This window comes from Equus asinus, chromosome X (genome assembly GCF_041296235.1).
Source record: "Equus asinus isolate D_3611 breed Donkey chromosome X, EquAss-T2T_v2, whole genome shotgun sequence".
Taxonomy (NCBI): domain Eukaryota; kingdom Metazoa; phylum Chordata; class Mammalia; order Perissodactyla; family Equidae; genus Equus; species Equus asinus.
Window position 1 is genome coordinate 1,769,876 of NC_091820.1, and position 17,986 is coordinate 1,787,861.

The following is a 17,986-nucleotide window of genomic DNA, read 5'->3' on the forward strand; positions in this document are numbered from 1 at the left end:
AATGATTCTATGTTTGTATATATTGAGAAATAATCACCACAGTAAGTCTAGTTAACATCCACCACCATACATATTTACAATTTTTTTTTCTTATGTTAATCCAATATGTTGATTTCAACATTGAAGGAGTTGTGAGGGACAAATGGAGGGGCAATTCCTAACTTAAATTTGCAGAGCAGGGGGTTTATTTGATTTTACTTATTTTCTAAGCTTTATTCTATTTTTAAGCTAATAAATTTTATTTTTTAGAAGAGTTTTAGGTTTGTAGAAAAATTGAGCAGAAAACACAGAGAATTCCAACATACCCTCTTCCCTTTATGCGTGCACAGCATCCTCTATTTATTAACATCTTGCCTTAGTGTAGTAGAAGGTTATAAATGATGAACCAATATTGCTACATTATTATTAACTAAAGCCCGTAGTTTACACTAGGGTTCATTCTTTCTATTGTCTCTTCAGTGGGTTCTGGCAAATGGATGATGACATCTATCCACCATCACAGTATTATACAGAATAGTTTCAATGTCCTAAAAATATCTTATTCTCAATTTTTCATCCTTTCCTTCCTTCTCAAGACCCCAGTGACCACTATCTATTGTTCTCTCTATAGTTTTGCTTTTTGTTTGTTTTAGATTTTTAATCTATAGAAAAGTGCCCATGCAGTTGAAGAGTGTTATTGGAAAGTTAAATAGGATTATTTCATTCCATGTTGGTAAATCGATGGAATAACTGTTCCCAGTGTAGGAGAACATGAAGCATATGGTGTCAGCATCAGTCCGCTTTCCTTCATTTCACTGTGTTGGTTGAGAAGGGACACTGCCTTCTCGCTCAGCCAGACCTTGGGCTCTGTGCTCACTGTTGAGATTGTGCCAACATGGCAGATGGAAATCCTGGCTATTCCACAACCCCTGCTGGTTGGGGGTCTGTTGTTGGGGCTGCCACTTAGCCATGGCGTATTGAAATTACATGTGACTCATGAACGCGGTTGGGATAAATATGCTGAAGCAAAATGTTGATGGCTTTGTGTTTAATACCCGCCTCTTTTGATCGTAGTTCTGGAGAAGACAGGGATTTAGAATGCAGCTTCTTTCTTTTTTATGATTGAATTGGAATTCACCTCAACATGTAATTGTAATTAACCATTTGAAAGGGTACAATTCAGTGGCACTTCGTACACTCACAATGTTGTGCAACCATCACTTCTATCTAGTTCAAAATATTTTCATCACCCCAAAAGAAGACTTCATACCTACTGATCAGTCACTCTCCAATTCCTCTTCCTCCAGCCCCTGGCAGCCACTAATCGGCTTTCTGCTTTTATGGATGTACCTGCAGAATGCAGTTTCTTTTCTTAACCATTAACCATTTATTATGTTGTGAGATGTAACCTTACGTGTTATGAGATGATTCCCACTTTCCCTGTCTGGTACTCAGTGTATAGATGATAAAAATCAATAGAACTTACCTGGTAGATATTTGTGTTAGCAAATAGCTTATAGGGCTAGAGATTTGAAAGTAACTAAATTTGTAAGCATACATATTCAAGTCACCATAGAACATTCGTAGAAGGGGCAGGCGTGGAAACTGGTGTAAAGGAGAAGCGTGTTTGATTGACATACTTCATTCAATTATTCTCCTTGAACCAAGCCCACGACAGTTATTCTAAAAGGGGAGCTTGGTTGAGAGCTGCCTGACAGCCTGCTTGAGATGTCTGTCTCACCACCAACGGGGAAAGCTGCAACTCTCCTCCCTTATTATGCATCACATGATCCTGTCCTCAACATCTGACCTTCAGGCACAGCTGGAAGGATCAGGATGAACACCTGACCCTATCACGAGCATTCCTTGAATGGACAGTGACTCATGACTTGTGTGGCCTTTCTAGAAATGACAAGCCAGGCCAAACAGAGGCTTCCTCTTGGGGATTTGAATAAAGATTGAAGGAAATCTACATTCCGCAAAGGCATGAAAAGCTGAAGAAATGCTGTTTGGTAGAGTAGTGCAATGACAAGTCCAAGAAGTGATCAAGAAGCCAAGATTGAGACAGCAGAAGCATCTGGTCAACCTGAATCCAGAGGGCGCCATTTACATGGGCTGAGCATGGGGCCTCTGCTGGAGATGCATGCTGCATAAACTTGCAAGGTGTTTTTAGGGAGATAAAAGAAGATGAAAATGGAGCTAACCTGAGAGAGGAGAGGAGCTACATGGTTTCTGAGAGAGAGTTGGAGAGAGCAGTTGTTTCCTGGAGCAACTTTCGTCCCTGACGTGACTCGGTTGTACTTTCTGTCAAACCCAGATATTCTCAGTCCTTGAATTCCTAGGAGAGCTCAACCTTCTTGTCCAATACAACAATCTTCCAGCTTCCTTCCCTTAAGAGCTTGAATCAGTCTTGGTTTCTCGAAAGAAAGAGGTCGTGAGAACAGGAGGACAAGAATGACAGGACCCTGAAGGAGAAGAACTCGCGTTGGCTGAACACTCATCGACACTCGGGTACCGTGTGAGGTACTTTCGTGGGCAGTATCTCATTTTATCCCCGTGCATTTAGGAGGCAGAAATTGAGGCGACCTAACTGGTTCAAAATCACCTTGTCATGGTGGAGGGGACTTTTAGCCCATTCTTTCTGAATCCAAAACCTCCCTCTGAATCTTCTTGTTCAGTCTGTAAGCATCCTGATCTCCAGTTTAGGAAAATGGTTGTTTGATAGAGAATAAGATGGTTTTTTCTCCTTACGATCACTTCCTTCCTACAGAAGGGGGCATCATGACTAATTGAAAACATCAGTTTTACTTTATTTTTTGTTGTAGTACAAAAGGAAGACACAGGTGATTTTAAAACAGAAGTGTGTGAATAAAATAGACTCATCCCCTGTTAGGGTCTTTATGTCAATGACCCGTTTTCCCATTTAGGACTTGCAGTGAGTTGAATGGTGGCCCATCAAAAGACATGACCACATCCCTGTGAACGTGACCATATTTGGGAAGAGTCTTTGCAAATGTAATTAGGTGAAGAATCTTGAGATGAGAATATCTGGGATGAGGGTGGTCCTAAATCCAATGACAACTGTCCTTATATGATACAGAAGAGAAAAGACACAGACACAGAGGAGAAGCCATGTGAAGGCCGAGGCAGAGATGGAAAGGATGTGGCCACAAGCCAAGGGACACTTGGAGCCCACAGAAGCTGGAAGAGGCAGAAAGGCACCCCCCTGGAGCCTCGGAAGGGAGAGCAGCCCTGCATCACCTTCATCTCAGACTTCCGGTCTCCAGGACTGAGAGAGGGGATAAATTCCTGTGGTTTGAAGCCCCCCAATTTGTGATACTTTGTTAGAGCTGCCATGGGAAACTCACGCAGGGCTCTTCCTCTATTTTTCTGTGCTTTCGTTATTTATGGGACCTGTGTACAATGTTTTTATGTTTAATACATGGGCTGTATTGATTCCTGATCTGGAAAATCTCTTAAAAAATAAGAGAGAACTTAATAAGAAAAAATTAAACCACCCATATCTCACTATCCAATTTTATCAGAATAAAATAAGGATGAAATGTCATTAAGACTGATGACACAACATTTTCATATTTCAAGTTCCACTTATAAAAGCGCTCCCCCAACACAATCTCCCCATACCCACCTTCCCACCATGATCATAGTTATCAGAAGTTGAGAGAGAGAAATCTTTATTGATCTCTAAAAATTACTGGATTGAGTGATTCTCATGCTTCACTACCTTGTAAGTTTTTAGTATTGTTTTCCAAACTTTTCAGATAAAGAATCTGTGCCTCAAAGGGATTGTTTCTTGACCAAGGTCACCCAGCTCATGCAGAACAGACGTGGTATTGCTTTATTGTAAACATGCAGCAATCCTCTGGGGACCCTGTTAGAATCACAAACTTGTGGGGTACACTCAGCCCAGAAACCCACCAGGGTAGGGATGGACTACAAGAATCCATGATTTTGACTTGCAAGTCAACTAATGAAAGGCAATTGTTCTCAACCACATTTGGAGATGTGAGGAGGAGATTCCACGAGTCTCGTTGTTGGAGAAATCGTTGCCCAAGTTCAGAGAAGGGATGGATGGGTGGGCTCCCCCTCTTTCTGTTCCTTTCTTGGTGCCAGCAATGCAGGGTACTGGGAACAACCACTGAAGTATTCCTTATGGAATATTTGTACAGTTCCCAAAACTGGAGTGAGAGGAAACACGTTTGCTTGGAGAGAAAGGTCTAAGTCTTGCAAGACCGTACAGATCTGGAGGGGTTTAGTGCTGAATTTTTGAGTCTGAGGGAGTAAGATGTCACCATATTTGGGGTCCTCCATTTGCAGAAGCCCCTGAGGCTGGGAGTGCTTTGGGATTGAGATTATCCAGGTAGAGGCAGTCTTCACGGTACCAACGGACTGCTGCCGACTCTCTTCCGTCATAGACTCTTCTAGATTAATGGTTTATAAAGAAGGGGCTGTGTTCCCCCAGGGAGGAAGTAAGATGATCTCGTTGGGTATGGAAAAATGTGAGAACTTCTACATATATGTATTTTATTTACTAAACAGGAGAAAATAAGCCTTGCTAATATGTAGTCTATTGACAATTGTACTTGTATACATATTGAGCATGTGCTGAAAAGTTTTATAATATTGAGCATAATCAAAAAACATGACCACGATTGCTGTAGACTTTAGACTTCATCTACTCACTTCCTCTTTCCGTCTCTCACAAAGCAGTTGAGATTTCTCATTTTTGGTTAATGTCCTGCCCACACCCACACCCTTTTTTCAGTGTGTAGGATTTCTGTACTTCCATGTTTTTATTTCACTGAGGATTTTTGGAGAAATGAGAGTCAAACTGATAGCCCATCCTGACCCATTTCTGCGTCTTCTTTACAACCAGAGAACACATGTCAATTTTTGAATGGCGATCTGGTGTTCTAGGTGCAGGTGGGTGTGCTTGTGTGTGTGAATGTGGTGTGCATGTGAGTAGGCTGTGTGTCTGGGTGTATTCAGGTGCACGTGTACATGGTATGTATGTTTGCATGTGTATGTGTGTGTGCGTGCACTGTGTGGTGTGTGCATGTGCAATATGCGGGCATGTGTGGTGTGTATTGACTGTGTATGTGTGCACACATGTGCATCTGTGATGTGTGTTGTGTGCTTATGTGTAAATGTGGGGTGTTTAGTGTGTGCATGTATATGTGTGGTCTGTATAGGCATATGCACGTGTGGGGTATGTGTGCATGCTTACATGCATGGTGTGCATGCCTATGTGATGTGTTTGCGTGCACACGTGCAATGTGTGTTTAGCATGTAAACTGGTATATGTGCATGTATAGTGTATACATGTATGTATGCACATGTGTGATGTGTGTTTGGTGTGCATGTTTGTGCGTGGATGTGTATGTGTCAGTAGGAGGCTGATGCTACATGCACGAGGGAATTAAAATCCATTCAATCCAGTTACTTCAGTCCAATGTAAGCCTAGACACAATCCCTTCAGGGGAAATACTGTCATTATGATTTCCCCCTCCATCTCTCCTCCCTGAGTGACATCTGGGCTCTGAAGGGGGCTTCTGTGCCTTCCAGGAAGCGGAGCAAAAGGTCCAGGTTGCCAGGTGCTGTGTGCTGCCATCTCAGGTCTTTCAGTCTATGTTCCAGGATGTCCTGGGAGCTGCTGGCACTCGTGGCTGATGTCCATGGCTGGCGAGCTCTGTGGTCTGGCCAAGGGCAGATGGTGCTTCTGGCTGCAATTGTACCAGAGTAGCACCCTCCAGTGAGTCGCTGCAGTATCTTCCACCCCATCCTAATGCAATCTGTCCTGTCCCGTGACCTGGCTATGGGGTCATGTTGTTCCCCCATCAGGGGCCTCAGTCTCTTCCAGTGGCTTGCCCTTCACCATCTGCACCCTTCATGAAGAGCACAAATGAGGCTCGGACTGGGGCAGTTGGGGGGGGGGGGGCAACTGTACCCTTTCTGTGCCAAGAAAATCTGACCATTCAAGAACAGACGGGAGCTGTGAATAAACTCAATCCCAGTGCTTCTCTCTGGGAGCCGAAGAACCGATCGCTGCTTTCAAGGTGTCCACCGCATGGGAGATTTCCTCCTCTTTGCAGAACCAGTCTCTGTAGGAGCCAGAGCATCACGGACTGAAAGACATCTCATCCTGGAGAGAAAAATGGTACTGCAGAGGAAGCAAGAGTTCTGCGGCCAAATGAATTTAGACTGTAATCCTGGCTAGTTTATGGTCCTCCGGAGAGTGCTGTAGCCTCTTTCTGCCTCAGTTTCCTCATCTGTGCAAAGCGGGTTGGTGGTGTCACCGTCTCAGTGATAAGGAGCCCTGGGAGGGGGCGGTGCTGAGTGGACCCTCAGGACTCATGCACGTCCTGTAACAGTATAGAACATTGATGGCTGACTGCACGGCGGAATGCCAGGTCATGGAGAATAGGAACAGGTCACAGTGGGTCCCAGAGACTCCTTTGTTCCAGAGCAAGGTCTAGATGACTTTGTTCCTAGGGGGCATTTGGCAATGTCTGAAGGTCATGTGTTGGTGGTCACAACTGGTGCAGATGTGAGCTGTTGGCACCTGGTGGGTGGAGACCAGGGATGATGCTCAACATCTTAAGGGCACAGGGCAGCCCCCAGCGCTGAGAATGGTCCTGCCCAAATGGCAGTAGTGCTGAGGTTGAGAAAGTTTGCCTTTGCACGAGAGATCCCCTCTCTCTTTCTCATCTTTCTCTCTCTCTCTGTCTCTGTATCTATATCTCTTATCATGTATCTATATATCTTTTGTCTATCCGCTATCATTATTTATCAATCATTCACCTATCATTATCCATCTATCAATCATTTATCTATCAATCAATCTATCATCTATCTGTTCATCATGTCTTTATCTCTCTCTATCTAAATATGGCTGATTTAAATCGAATCAGTTATATCTCTCTATGTATAAAATATACTCTTTTACATTCCTTTATATGTGTATATAATGCATTTAAACGTAAAATAACGTGTGCATGTACATATATACACACGCGTTCTTTCATATGTTTATATGTACTTTACATAAGTATTATAACTGTATATATCTGTGTATCTGAATCCATGATAAAATAATGTTCATGTATGTATATGTCCATATAGATAGATAGATAGACATATGCACACACATTCTTTAATCTGCATATTACATGTATATACATATATTCAGATAAAGAAATATGTGTAAAAGAATGTATTCTATATATGCACGTGCACGCATATCTCATATGCATCTCAGGGTGAGTGTGCGTGTCTGTGTGTGCCTGCTCCTTTGAGTCCACATTAAAGCGTTCTGAAGTGACTCCTTAGTTAAGAAGGTGATAAGCACCACAGACAAAGACAAAAGGAATGTGCACAGTCGGTTCCTTTCTGGACTTTGGTCCTAGTGTGTTCGATTGTCTCTGTCCCACTGCTTTCTGTTTGGTGCACTCCCGGGCGCTCAGGACTAACTCAAATAATTATCAGTTGCATGAGAAAATTAATAAAGTGAGAGGGTCTACTGTGTCTTTAAAAGGGGGTTTGGCAGTAAGGGGTCTCCTGTCTGACATGCCTTAGGTCTAAGTGTGGGGGAGTTACGGGATGAAAGAGGCCTGTCAGGGAGACCCATCTTTTTCAGGTGATAGCCATAGAAAGGGGACAAGTCAAGTGGCTTCTTTGTAACCAGAGACCTTGATGGTTAAGATCCAAGGTTGTAGAATGGAGAAAGGAGAGGTAAGAGCAGCTGTTGTAAGAGAGATGTTGCAAAGAAGAGTCACCCCCCTTTGCTGACCAACGAGGTTCAAGGAGAGAGGCGAGCATCCATCAGTGGTATCATTTCGTCCTGAGGGTGCTGACCTGCTGGGAGAGGCCAAAGGATGGGCTGGGCTGATGGAATTGCTTCCAGCACAAGCCAGGGAAACGTTGCTCCGGAATGGTTCCTCTAATGGAGTTAAAATGGGTTGTCCATTTGTCCATTTGCATTTTCTCATCTTGCCACAGCATTTAAGCCTGGTTTGGAATCCAAAAGTAATCTTTTGCTTTTTCCTTAAGTCACCTTTCAATATTCTCTCCATTATAGGAAAAAACAGAAAGACTGATGCCAAGTCGGATGGGAAGAACCGGTGAGTTATCATATCTGGGGATTTCCAAGGGCCTGGCTAGGTATGCCTGCTGCTTCGCCCACCCCTGCATGGGCTCAGATTTCATAAGTATTTTAAGCAGCAGAGCCCGTGCACAGGCCTATGCTCCCTTTCCTGGGATTTACTCTAATTGCTCAACATGAAACACTTAGAGCTGGAATTTCAGTTGCTGACAATGAGCAGGGCGTTGTCCTGGAAAAATTGTGGTCACTAATGCAGAAGCAAAAGAGAATACCGGAGTCCTTGAGAGTCTCCAGAAGTTTCCTCATTAAGAATTTAAATAGATTTACGGTAAAGCTGTGGGGGAAGAGGCAGAAACATCTGCTTTGAAAATGAAACGGAAGATGTAACTCAGTATTTGGAAAGGGGATATAAATGAGATTTCATTGTTACATATCACCTGCAAGCTCTCAATAAACTGTTAGAAATGGCTGCATTGCTCTGGTTTAGGTGTCAGCAAAGCATGGATCGTGGGCCAAATCTGGCCCACTGTGTGCTTTTATAAGTAAAGTTTTATTGGAAGTTGGCTGCATGCATTCGTTTATCGGTACTATCTATGGCTGTTTCCTGCTACAACAGAATTGAGTATTTTCAAAGGAAATTATGTGACCCACAAAGCCCCAAGTCTTTACTCTTTGGCCCTTTACAGAAAACATTTGCCAACTCCTTCTCCGTTTGATTAACTTGGCTGCCTTTTGGACAGAATCCTCGTGTGCCCATGCCTTTTAGACATCTAAAATCATCACTTGGGAAAATGTTGCTTTTTATATGTAAAGTTTGAATAGTTATTCTCTTTGTACTATTCTTATTTCCTGGGAATGTATCATTATTGTTTTAAGATGACCAAAGTAAAAACCACAATGAGATGATTTAACAAGCTGAGGAGCCCACATTTTTTTTTTCTAGCTGATGTTTGCATTACTCCACCTAAATTAGTGTTTTTCTAAGAAAGACTGGCTGAAAGTTTCACAGAGGATTTTATGTGTAATCCTCAAATATTTTGAATTTAATACTTCATTTTTTGATTAACCACTAGATTACATTTTTCATTGAACGGCGAATGCCAACAAAAAATGATGGGCAAACATGGCTTCTAAAAATGGTCTGGCAAAAGTCACTGAAGAAATGAGAAATTCAGAGGGACGAGGACGACACATTTTGCCAGATCTAGAAGGAACTCAAATCTTATGGCTTTTGAATGTCAACCTGATGCGGGGTCGGTGAGCCGAGGAGTCGAAAGAAAGATTTCTTGGACTCTCAAGATCTGGCAGCAGTGCTCTTTTATTTAGAGAATAGTGTAGCATGGGGACAGCACCCATGGGCAGGCAGAGCTGCTGCTGCTGCCCCCGCTGGCATGAGGACAGGACCCATGGGCAGGCAGAGCTCCTGCTGCTGCCCCGAGTTGAGGGTTAGGGCTAATTTTATAAGGCATGGGTATGTGAGTCATTTCTTTACAGGACAAAGGAAAGAACATGGAAAAAAGTTAAAATGGTATCAGTGCAGGTGGGTCTGGTCGTTGGGTGATCCCATGACTTTTAGACAAGAATCAAATCGGATTAAGTAAAGGTCAGAAGCCACCACCCTAAATCAGTTACATGAGATTGCCAGACAGTAACCAACTTAAGTTCCTGCCTCTGGCATTAAGAGTTTCTAGAGATAAGGCCATCCCCCTTCTCCCTGGCACAGAGAGGGAGGCATCTTCACAGATAGAGGTTTTCCTTAGAAATGTAAATCTTTCCCAACAAAGGGACAAGCAAATTCCACTGCTTGGAGCCTGCTTCTCATCTGTAGTTTTAAAAGTAACCAGCCTAAAAATCCTCATCATAAACCGTTTTAAAATTAAGCAGCCTAAAAATCCTCATCAAAACCAAATGGCATTTTTTAGGGTTTTTTTTTATTTGGCTTCCAGTAATTTGTAAGGTTTTCTTAAAGGAAGAAAAAGCTTGCAGTTCATAAGAGAAATTAACATTTCATTGGGCATCGAATAGTTTTCATAATACTCTTCTTAGTGTAGTCATGTTTTGGCAAATCCCAAATAACTGTTATCCACAATACATGCCCAAGCTGAAAAATGAAACAATGGAAACTAATTAGAGGGTGGGGAATTAGCTTCTCCCTAAGCTTTCAACATACTGTTGCTCACTGGTAGTGTCTGATCTTCACAAACACATTGTCATTGGTTTCCCGCATAGTCACTTGGGCCATTAAGTGGGAAAACTATTTTGTTAACTGAATCGGAAGCCCCAGGACACCAGGCTTGCTTTTCCTCATGTTGTTTATCCTGTGTTGGGGAAACATGGATAGATTTTGTTCTTCTTGTTATTTTTAAGTGAAGGAGTTCAATAAGAAGGACACTTTTTCTGATTGTGTGGTCTTAGCTTGAATTACCAATTTATTCCCATGTGCATCGTTTTTGCTGCATCCTTGTGCACAACTGCACCCAGCCCTACAATGCCCAATTCCCCAAATTGTCCAAATTTGGTGCATTCTTTAAAGTCTTACTCAAATGCCACATCCTTTTTGAAAACCCCTCAGATCTCTCCCATCACCCCTCTCCCTTGAGAACAAAATAATGTCACCCCTGTCTGAAGTCTCTAAGGACTGTGGGTCTTGGTTGGGCTCCCCCAAGGCAGTCTCAGAGTTAGGGATTTGTCTGTGAGTGGTTTCTTTGGAAGGGAATCTCAGGAAGCCTGATGGTGATGGAATGGGGTGGTGAGACCAGGAAAGGAAGGAAGCCAATGAAAGGAGCCATCCTAGGCAATGGAAGCCCCCTACCCACAGGCAGCTTAGGGTTGTCTCCCCAAGGTGTGAGGAAGGTGCACTAATCACCCCCAATTTTCAGTTCACCAATGGCCCAGGGCTGTACCAGTCATCAGCTCCCTGACACTTTGACCTGCCATACTCTAGGGCAGAAGAGAAACCTCTCAGGAAGAAGTTGCAGGACGCTGTTGACATGAAAAGGAGATGGTAGGGACAGAAGACAGATGGTGTCCACTCCATCATGTGCATCTCATGGCTTTCATTCCCTTCTCCAAAGCATCGCCTCTTCTCAATTCTCATGTCTTAGAGCACCTGTTTCATGAGCTTCTGTGAAGGCAGGGATCCCCTCGCAGCCCAGTGCACCGGAAGTGGCCACCAGATGCACCTTGGAGGGCTGGCTCTTCCAAGCCTGCATCCTTCAGGAAAGATCTGGCAGAGTTTCTGCTAGGTTTTTCTTCATGGCTTTATGTCCTTCCCATCTCCATGTCTTGCTTCCAAATGCTGAGTCTCTCCCTTCTTCACTTTGTCACCTTTTCTTTGTTTCCATCATCACTTTGCTCCTTCTTCTCTCCGCGTTTTGACCTGAGATCCTGACCTCCATCTATATTAAATTCAGGATTCATGGATATCCTCCTGCATTCTTCTCCCCCTGCCTAGAGCCCTTATAGCGGTTGGATTTCCATTTCTCTCTCTTCCAATCTTGATTTCCCACTAGCTCAGTGGGCTCTGTAGATATCCCAGGAAGCCTGAATTCTCCCACACAAGCAGATCTTGAGGGATCCACGTCCCCTTTGCTTTAGTTGCCAAGGAGCAGAAGACAAATCTGAAAGCAAAGACATGAGGACCTGGAGGAAGAGGGCGTTTGTATCCGTCCACTCGGATAAAGTCCCTTACTGATTCTCGCTGGCATTTGTTACATTTTAAAGGTATGTAAAGTGCTTGTGTAAACTGATTACCCGAAGAATCTGAAGATAAGTTTGAAAATGAACAAGATAAGACCCTGGCTTCCATAATTTTTAACTTCAGCGGTAGTTGGTTGATTATTATCTCTGAGCTCTTCTATTTTTCTCTTACCTATGGGTTCCTTTTAGGTGGGTGGCTCTGAATCAGCGTGTTGTCTGGGAGACTGGAAGACAATTCTCACATTTTAGACCAACCTGAGGACCTCAGACAAGAAAGTATGACTGGGTATCAGGACAAGGATAAGACCAAGTTTCAGAAACAAGTGGTAGAGCAGGCTTTTAATTTTCTTCATACCCGAATTCCAATTGTGATTCTGGACCTCAAGGACAATTGGTTTGTCTGTATTTTAGGTAATGTTTAAATCTCAGCCATTTGGAAGAACTCCTAAGCAATGTCGACAATACTCGGTAGTATATTCCCTAAGTATCATGAAATTGGTCATTTCATACGAACATATTACACTTTGCTTATGTTACATTCATAGTGTGGAAGGAATTTTGACCTCAAATGCACCTTTTCTTCGATACCTCCTGCCCACATCTACAGACCTGCAATGAGATGCCTTTATAATGCTAGAGTTAAATGCCGTGGGTGACAGCGACTGTGACATAAATTAAAGACTGGATCGTGTTAGTGCTCATCGCAGGGGGATAGACCTAGAGAAGCCATTAATTTCATCAATGTCCAGGCTTATTTTGCCAAATAAGCTTCTTTAATAGGGGCTTTTCTTCTTTAAGGACAAGGGAGAATCAATCAAAGTGTTTGTGCCGCTTGAGTTTGAATTTGTAGAGTCTTACGTCTCTCATGACCCTCACAGGGATGGTTTTCCTGGGTGACCTTGCTCTGGTTCAAAAGTTTCATGTCCCTGCCTCTGACCCGTTGGTCTTAAGAACCAAAGGGAAAATAAGAGCACGACTCTAGAAATTGTGCTTTATTTCTTGCCGTGAGCATTGCACTATTATCTTGGTAATTATGTGTTTCCCACAGCATATCAATAATGCACAGGCTGTCCTAGTCAATCAAACAATAACTACTTTTAGTCGAGAGTTTCCTATAAGTCATCTGCCATCAAAACAGTCTTTAGAAACCATCTCAAACAACCTAACAACATTTCAACTGTCGTTTAGATAATCAAAGAGAAACCACTGTCGACAGGCTTACCCGCTAATGCAGCCGAAAATGAACGTGTTGGCAGCAGATCTGGCTCAGATTACAGAATTGTAATCATGTGGCTTAGACTGGGTTTGAAAACCTAAAACAGCCAGTGAGTGTTCTTCCAAAAGCGGTGTAGGGTAAGGAGGGTCCTGTCCGGGGACACATGGCATACTCAAGTCTTAAAAGGAACTAGTTTCAAAGGTGTGGGAAAGGCATAGGGAAAGCCCAGGGAAGAGTGCAGGAATCTGGGTCAAGAAGAAGCAGAAGGGAGGAAGAGTTCCCAGAATCTTGAGGATAAAGGGCGAGAAGGGGCACCTGTCAAGAGGGCTGTGGCTAACCTCCCTCTGCTCTCGTACTCTGCCCCTCTACTTGTGTATCCTAACTTCCTGATTGATTGGAAACCAGAGCGAAGGGAGTCTTTTGATGCTACCCATCCAAGTCACTTTCTAGGAGCTCAGAGCCGGGTGGAGAAAGGTGGACTGGGTCATTGTGGATCAGGAGGGTAAGCAGGAGATGGTCATCCAGCCACTTTTCACGTGGCTGTTTGCTTTTTGTTTATTCCCTCATTTTTGCTTGTGTACATAGAAGGAATGTCATTGTTGAACTGGCGTTCAGAAGTCAAAACTTCATGTACTATTATGAAAAGGGTTAATAGTGACAGTGGTCTCAACTTGTCTGAATCCAGTTAACTACCACATGAAGTTCGTTCTTCTTTTTAACTCTGGGGAGATTAATGAAATGCCATCCTTTATGTTAAAACTGTTACTCTCCGTAGGATGGTTTTTATGATTTCTTTGAACTCATCTTTTGCTGGATGTTCCCTGCTTTTTCTCTTAGAGAACCATCTTCTCGTGAAAAGGCATTTAATGAGAGACCGTTCATATTCACCTCATTTTTGTCAGGGGTACAGATTTGAAGGAACATCAATTACTTTCATAGAATCAGTTTCCTTTTCTTTGATATCAAAATACACTCTACCTCTTAAAAGATGAACTTACATGATGATACTATCTGAAGAAATTACAGATAAATGAAAGTCAGCCATTCTTTAAATAACAACTAGATCTCCTAAACATGCAATTTCATAGTGGGGTTTCTTGATCTCAATCGTAGCAATGAAAAATTACCTCAAATCATTTTAAAGGTTTACAGAATGCATCTTTAGTAGAGAATTTTAAAAAGAGAGCATTTTAGAGATTGAAACATCTTTCAATTTCATGTCATGCAAAACTTTGAGAGCACATATTTTGTGGAAATGTTCCCCCATTCCCTAGCAAAGGGCTCTGGGCTGAGGTAGTTTGGGACCCAAGTACGTTATACCGCCCTCCTACAGAGCTCCAACCTTCTGGGGTAAACGAGTGGAACATGATGCATCGACTTTTGACTATAACTTCAGATTGTGAGCTACAGTATTTTGAAACATATATGGTTTATTATAAATACAGTTGGAGAAAGTTGTCTGATGTATTTGAATAGTTACTTTTTTTTTTTGTGCTCTTTTAAGCTTCTCTCGTATAGTAAGGTATGGTATAATTTAGAATCATTAAGATGTTATTTCTAACCCAGACTTGATCGCTTACTGGCTAAATGAACATCCAACAAGTTTCAAATCTCTAGGTCTTTTTATTCATCTGCAAAATAGAAATTATTCTTCTTATATATATTAGTTTTCAGACTTTCTCTCTCTCTGTGTTGAATTATATATAATTTCTTTTGTTTATGACTTTGGGTTTACTGATCTTTTCCTCTGCAGTGTCTGATGTACTGATACTCTCGTCTAGTGTATTTTTCGACTTTAGAAGTTTGATTTCAGTCTTATTTTTATATCTTGTTTGTTTCTCCTCTTGAACATATGGAATATAGGTATAATCACTTTTCACGTTCTTGTCTACTAATTCTGTCACCTGTGCTATTTCTGGGTAAGTTTCAATTGATTGGTTTTCTCCTCACGATGGCTCATGTATTCCTACTTCTTTGCATGTCTGGTCATTTTTGATTGATGCTACACATGAATGTTCTGCCACACAGAATTTTCAGAAATGCTTTGATTTTTTGATGGCTTACTTTTAAGATTTGTTAGGCAGAACCAAGACAGCCTTTAGTTTACAGTCGTTCCTCCCCCTTCCCACAATACTCAGACAATACTATGTGGAGTACTCTACCCAACGTCCCAAGTATTATGATCTTTTTCTAACAGTACCCATCCTTGGCCATCCGTGAGTGTGAGAGATTGTTCCCTCTAATCCTTTCAGGTCGCTCTTCCCTGACTCGTATGTATTTTCTTCTCATGCACGTGCTGATTGGTGATACTTAGAAGGAGACCTCCTGCAGATCTCTGTGTGTCCCTGTCATCTCTCTGGTACCCTGTAGACTCTAGCTGACTTGGCTTCCTCCGACTTCCAAATTCATCTCCTCAACTCAGAGCACTGGCCAGGCATTCTCTGGGTTCTTCTCCTTTTGCTGCATCCTGGAAACTCTCTCCAGGCAGGAAGCTTGGGGAAATCGGAGAACTCATCTCTTTTGCTTCCCCTCTCTCAGGGATTACTGTCAAACATCTGAAAGCCTTGATTCGTATACTTCTGGTTTCTTAAAAGTTATTTTAAGATGGAAGGGTCCCTCTGGTCCCTGTTACTTGGCTGACCATAAAGTTGTCTTAAGGTTTGAATGAAATAACAGAAGTAAGGTGGCTGCACTTGGAAGTCACATAGTAAATGCTATTCTTCTCCCATTTTCCCCAGTTAGAGTACGGGGATAATGTACAAATATTTCAAGTCTACCTTAATTGAGGTAACTTACGTGAAGTCAGAAGACTGAAGATGTGAGCTTTCACCTGCTATCCTCTGCATTTTCATTTTAGGAGCAGAAAAAAAGAGAAAAACACATGTACATTGAATTTAAACACACAAATCTGCATCATTATGCTAAACGTAGTGTTTCTTTGTAGTATTCCTTTTATACTTAATGAAAAGAAAAGGCTATAAACTAGGTTCTGAGCTCCTTGATTACTTGGTGGTAAAAAGCAGCACTCAGGGTAAGGTGGGGTTTTAATATGTGCTGGATAATGAGTGAACATAGAGTGGAGCATCTGCTTTGCCTAGGTCTACCATTGTCCAGCAATTCCTCCTTCTAAGCTAATTTTTGTAGAAACAGAATTGTAAGCTTCCTTTTCTTCTCATTAAATCATATGTTAACCTTGACTCTGGCTCCAGGGAAAATGTTTTTAGAATTTTAAAATTTCAAGTGTCTCTCCAATGACATAAATTTCAGTATACTAAGTTTTCTAGGTAAAAACACCCAAAATATGTGGATGTGTTGCACAATGTGGAGTTGAACATTTTTTTGGCTGTGGGCAAAACTCTCTAAAGATATATATCACTTAATAGTTTCCACCTGAGGGTATTTGAAGCAGAACTGAAAGAAGAATTTCACTTTTTGAAACCACCGTTGGGTGGAAGGCTAGCTCTCCTTAATGTCGCTTGAGGATGCAGCCAAGATGAGGATAGTGGGTTAGAGAACAGTGGGAGCATCTCTGAAAAGGTGGTCCAGGGGCAAAGCGATATGTCTTCCATCCAAGGGATGCAACTGTCATCCTGGGGCAAAAATAAAATTGCAAACTGATGTCTCCCTTGAAATCCAAAGTCAAATGATGTCTCTTTACTCATTGTGCTTAATTTTTTTTAGGTATAAATATTTTTATTCTTCTTTTTGAAACCAAATTGTGTATATTTAAGGTGAACAACATGTTTTGATCTACATATACATAGTGAAATGCTGACTACAGTCAAGCTAACTAACACACCATTACTGACATTGTTACCATTTGTGTGTGTGTGGAGAGCACTGGAGATCTACTGTCTTAGCAAATTTCCAGCGTAGGATACAATATTGTTAACTAGAGTCACCATGTTGCACATTAGATCTCAAGAACTTATTCATCTTACATGACTGCAACTTTGTCCCATTTGACCAACATCTCCCTGTTTTCCTTACCCCTCAACCCCTGGTGACCACCGCTTTACTCTCTTTTTCTGTGAATTCAACATTCTAGGTTCCACATATGAGTGGAATCATGCAGTATTTGTCCTTCTGTGTCTGGCTTATTCCACTTAGCATACTGTCCTCTAAGTTCACCCATGTTGTCACAAATGGCAGAACTTCTTCCTTTTTAAAGGCTGAATAATATTCCTTTGTGTAGATACAACACATTTTCTTTATCCAGTCATCTGTCAATGGACACTTAGGTTAATTCCCTGTTTCGGCTATTGTGAATGATGCTGCAGTGAACACGGGGGTGCAGGTAAATCTTTGAGATCCAAATTTGATTTCCTTTGGGTATATACCCACTTTTACTAATTTAAAATGAAGGACTGTCTACCCACAGTAAAGTTGTGATAGCCATGCCAGGTGAGGTCTGAGAGAAAGCCAGTCACAATCGCCTGACGTGGGGAACAAAAGTGCTGAGGAGGCCATATAAATGACCATTCCTGATAAGTCTCCAACCCAAAGCCTCCACGCAGACAAATTCAAGGCAAGCACATGGTTTTCAACATGATGTTTTATACTGGAAAGGCAATCCATCTTGCCACAGTATTCTAGAAGAGGTCATTTATCTTTCCCTGAGCGCTTGCTCCCTCCTACCGTCTGTTTAGCATCATCTCATCAGACACACGGACGTCTGAGTCATTATCTCAAGTATGGTTTCTGCTTATTGTGGTTTCTGCTCTGTTTGGACGTTAATGTGATTCCACAATCCAGACGCCAAATATGATATTAGGCTACTTACGAGAAAGTCACACCTACAACAGTGGTTCTTGAACTTCACCGGGGGTCGGAAGCACCCAGAGGGCTTATGAAAACATAGATTTTGACTCACTGGGTCTGGGGATTTTTATTAGTCCTGAAGATTTGTATTTGGAACAAGTTCCCAGGGTTGCTGAGGCTGCTGGTCCAAGGACTTCCTTTGAAAACCA

At 42.1% G+C, this 17,986-nt stretch overlaps 1 protein-coding gene across 1 annotated transcript in view; it reads left to right on the forward strand.

Annotated features, from left to right (window-relative positions):
* LOC106845887 (uncharacterized) overlaps window positions 1-17,986 on the forward strand; it is a 369,420-nt gene that overhangs the window by 46,256 nt on the left and 305,178 nt on the right. The window contains exon 3 of the mRNA XM_070501822.1: window positions 8,078-8,120. Coding sequence (XP_070357923.1) covers window positions 8,078-8,120 — 43 coding nt within the window. The remainder of the gene's footprint in view (window positions 1-8,077; window positions 8,121-17,986) is intronic.